Raw genomic sequence first — 4231 nt, 5'->3', positions numbered from 1 at the left:
GAAAATACATCTGAATTCCCAAGATGACAGTAAAAGTTGTTGAAGGTATTTTGGTTAAGAATTAAATAAACGTATTTTTAAACGCTTGCATGTCTAAGCTATCTATGTGCTTATGTCCCTGTATACAGATATTTTAATGAAAGCGTGAAGAAGACACTTCAGGATTGATTTGATTCTTTACCTCAGCAATCTGAATAGTGTTACTTAGGGTTGCCAACCGGTTTTTCACAGTGTAGAACCGTCATTTCAGCTGTCAGAGTAACATAATGCGCGTGTTTGTTTACATTGTCTGCAGTTATGGGCGGGGTTTGCTACTGCGCATCCTGCGAGGTACTACACTGTTAGATAACCACAATTTAATTTGCGTAAGAGATATTTTATAGATTTCGCTAATGTATCTCAATGCACGTTTATTTTTAACTTTCATGCAAAGATGGTTATTCCACAGGGTTGGTAAAGCAATGGGTGGAGCACTTATAGTTCCCCGCCCCGCCTAACCGGAAGAAGTAATTGCTTCGTAGGTTTGCAGTAGTGGCTGTAGATCTTTTAGGTTTTGGTGATGAGTTCTGACATTAGACCAATTTCCCGCCAGCAGGCTTTGAGTTTGCAGGGTTATAAACAAGCATGTCACGTTATGCTTTATGCGCAAAGCCCAGAACGATTGTTTGGGAAAATTCCGATCGGTTACGCTGTGTTGGTAAGAAAACATATGGGTCTTACCTACAGTACATCTGTGAAGAGGGTGCTAAAGAAAATGATATTCCGTGCGTAGCTGCTCTGTCATTTGTATACAGTTTGGCAGTTTCTGAAATATTACTTGGAACTGGGCTACTTTTTTTCTCTCTTATGGGTGCTTGGTTTTGTAGCTTGCAATATTTGCTGCGACATTTTGTAATTACCTGAAAAATGGGTTTGTGACATGCCATCAGATGTTTGCTGTTTGTTAGCTAGTAGCTATTTATATACTGCAACCAGGTTACTGTGTAAATGCCTTATGTAACTAGACTAGTACTGCTAGCAGTTACATGCGGCACTGGCATTGTAACACTGCTAGCAGTATCCTGCACATAAGGTAATAGCACAGGTAACTACTCGGCAGCTCGCTGTCTTACAATAACTGCATGCCCTTAATTACCCGTACTTGTGAACGTGGATCCATACTCGTTGCGTATTAATGTTGCGCCCGCTTCAACACTCGATTTGTTTTGGTTACGTTGAAGGTTGGTGATTGGCACGTCAGACTGAACTGATAGTTCACGGAGTGGCGTGGTCTCATTATTTCTCATTATTGATTTGAAAGAGTTGTAAGCATGTAAGTAAAAAATGCAAACTGCAAACATATCCCTCACTGTCTTTAATAAAATAAATAGGGTCAGGGCAAAAAAAAAGCAAATCTGGTGCCTTTCTACAACATCAAGTAATACACTGAGGTATGTTTGCGTGGAATATTCACCGATTTTGCAATCAGGTGATTAGATAGACAAAAAAAGAGAAGCATCATTTATCATTTAAAATTTTTATCTGCAGCAGTTAGAATAACAAATACTGCTCTTTTGTTATGTCTTCATTCTCCCTCTCTAACATGGCAAGCATTCACATATATGCAAATGATTCAGTGGAAACATATGATTATACATATCTGAGAATTACATGTATGAATGTTGTATGGATCAAAATGTAAATAATGCGATTTTATAACCGCATTTAACAGTACCATAAATAATTTAGTTCTTTCTTTTAGTAATTTATTTGTTCTTATACCGTAACTTGCCGACAGTTTTGTATTTGTGATTTACTGTTTTAAGGTGGAAAATTAATACTGCAATGCACAAAAATAGTAAGAATTCTAACTTTATATTTGCATTCTTAAGAAACCGCTGCCCCTCACCAGAAGAAGGGGGTGGGGACACATCACCCACTTATTTCTCATTGCTCAAATAGTCAGTTATGCTGTAACAGCGGATACTTGCATTATTCATAAACAGCAACACATTTTTCATACATTTTATTAAAAAAAAACCGCAGGTAAAAAAATGACAAAGCAAAACATGAATGAGCGCTTTGGAAACTGTAAAAGGTAGTGATGGATGGGGGATTAAGGGGGAGGCAACCCTTCTTACAAGCATCATTAGTTGATTTATTTTCCATGCTTTAACTTTTAATGTAATGCTGTCATTGATAGCATGTGGGTATGTTGCTTGCAAAAAAGGGATGAGTTTTCCGTTCTGTGGGCGTGCATTTATTATGCAAATGGAGGTGGCAGTGGGTGGGACCTGTTACAGTGCATCTCCAGGGATACTACATGCTTCCATTAACCCTGAAGTTTCCTTCCGGTTCTTCAAAGCATGCTGGTTGACAATTTTGCTGGTTGACAATTTTTCTTGGACATGGACAATTTAGTATAGTCAAAGTTCATTTAGTCGATTAGCAAATAAGTAGATTAACTCCCAACAGTTGCAAAGCCAACTGGGTGGGAGGTTGGTATAATGGTTAGGGTGTTTACCTTACAGTCACAAGGTACAGGGTTTGATTCTTACATGTAGTAATTGGGAAGGCTTAAAATGGCCCACAAAGGCAGTTAGCCTCGTATGAACCATATAATACATGTTTTACTGATGCCCCTTCTGAGCTGCTTTACATTTTCAGTAAATGAAAGGTTTCTTCAGTAGTACAGCAACAGTATTTTTGTTTGTGTGTAGTAAATGGGTAGATTTGTTATTCTGTACTACAACAGCAAATCCTGTTGAATATGTACATTGTACTGCTTTTCCTTCTGAGTTACTTTAAATGGTAAGTAGACTATTCTTTTTTTTCAGTAATACAGCAATTGTTTTTATTGCAACCCACATTTTTGGAAGTGTTATTTATGGGGGGTGGTGGACTGTCATTCTCACATTTTGAAATTTCTTCATGAAGACATAGGGCCAGATTTGAAAACAGTTGCTCTCAGAGGAAGCCTGTCCTGATTTATGAAAGACTTGCTCTCCGTGCAAGTAACTTTGTTTGGTGTAAGGCATGTCTATAAATAGAATTACATGGGGTGTCAGATTAGTGTGAGTGGTCATTTTGAGCAAATCTTTTGGAATCTAGCTTATAGTGGGTGCTTAGGGAGCAAGTATCATACTTGGTGAATTTTCTTACTGCATAATGAAAAATGTACATTTTAAAAGCTGCACATTAGCTTTAGTTCATTGTTCAATGTGTCATTGTTTGATTTGATATAAAATTGGTATTGGTGGTAAGAAACCATGTTAATACTGATGGAGGTAGGGAACAACTAAGGTGAAGAGGGGCAAAAATTGCATATTCAAAACCCATGCCCATACACTCCTGTGTAAACAGTAACTAGCTGGCATACCCATTGCAACTGACAGTGGGACATGACACTCCTCTAATACCTTAGAAGTGCATAGACATGTTAGGTTGTAGCATTTTATCTGTTTTCAACAAAGTGCAATTTCCTAGTTTCTAATGAAAAATGAAGGCTGAGGGGTGTTGGTGGGTCTGTAAATGATTCAACAGTAAGTAGAAAACGTGTTCAGAACTTGAGAGCTGGAGCCCCCCCCTTCCCTGAGGAGCAGTACCCCAGTCTTTCATAAAAATGTAATCTGTTTGTGCACATTTTTTTCAAAAACGTAAGTGGCGGGAGCTTGGGTGGAAGCTGCAGAACATTGCAGAAAAATGGAAATAACATCAACTACTGAAAATAGGCAACTGTTTTAATTACATATAGTAAGTGATAAGAAAACCCCATCCTTTCCAGCAGTTTATGGTTTTGTGAAAAGCAGTGCTACTAAGAGCAATAGCCATAGAGTTGATAGTTTGCTGTATAACACAAGTAACAAATTTGTACCAAGTAAGTTATGTGCATGCATAGAGATACATATTGTATTCTGTGGTTACTTTATTTCTTATTTTTAAGAAAAACATACAGAGGGCACATGATTGTTTCGTGCATGCAACATTGCTCTACAGAATGTAGAAAAAAAATACACAGGCAGAAAATCTATTTGGAGTTAACACCTGAGCTAATCAGAGGGCACTGAGAACTGGTGTAGTTAGTAATCCTGTTGCTTATTAGAAACTGGTACTAACATATTGAGAAGAAGTGTTGCTTTAGTTGTATTTTTCCATATTGTACATATTTGGACTGAAATGTGCAGTGGATTTAATTGTTGCCCCTTGTGTATCTAAACATGTGTATACAGACATACTTGAATACTGCATGACT

The 4231-nt window shown here is 37.7% G+C and overlaps 1 protein-coding gene across 1 annotated transcript in view; it reads left to right on the top strand.

Annotated features, from left to right (window-relative positions):
- Positions 1 to 499: 499 nt before the first annotated feature.
- Positions 500 to 4231, top strand: part of LOC122809117 (U8 snoRNA-decapping enzyme-like) — a 60016-nt gene continuing 56284 nt past the window's right edge. The window contains exon 1 of the mRNA XM_044080367.1: positions 500 to 697. Within this exon, the coding sequence (XP_043936302.1) occupies positions 560 to 697 (138 nt within the window). The 5' untranslated portion in view covers positions 500 to 559. The remainder of the gene's footprint in view (positions 698 to 4231) is intronic.

Source organism: Protopterus annectens, chromosome 8.part0 (genome assembly GCF_019279795.1).
Source record: "Protopterus annectens isolate FY-2018-M chromosome 8.part0, PAN1.0, whole genome shotgun sequence".
Taxonomy (NCBI): domain Eukaryota; kingdom Metazoa; phylum Chordata; order Ceratodontiformes; family Protopteridae; genus Protopterus; species Protopterus annectens.
This window is presented reverse-complemented; position numbering and strand designations above follow the sequence as displayed.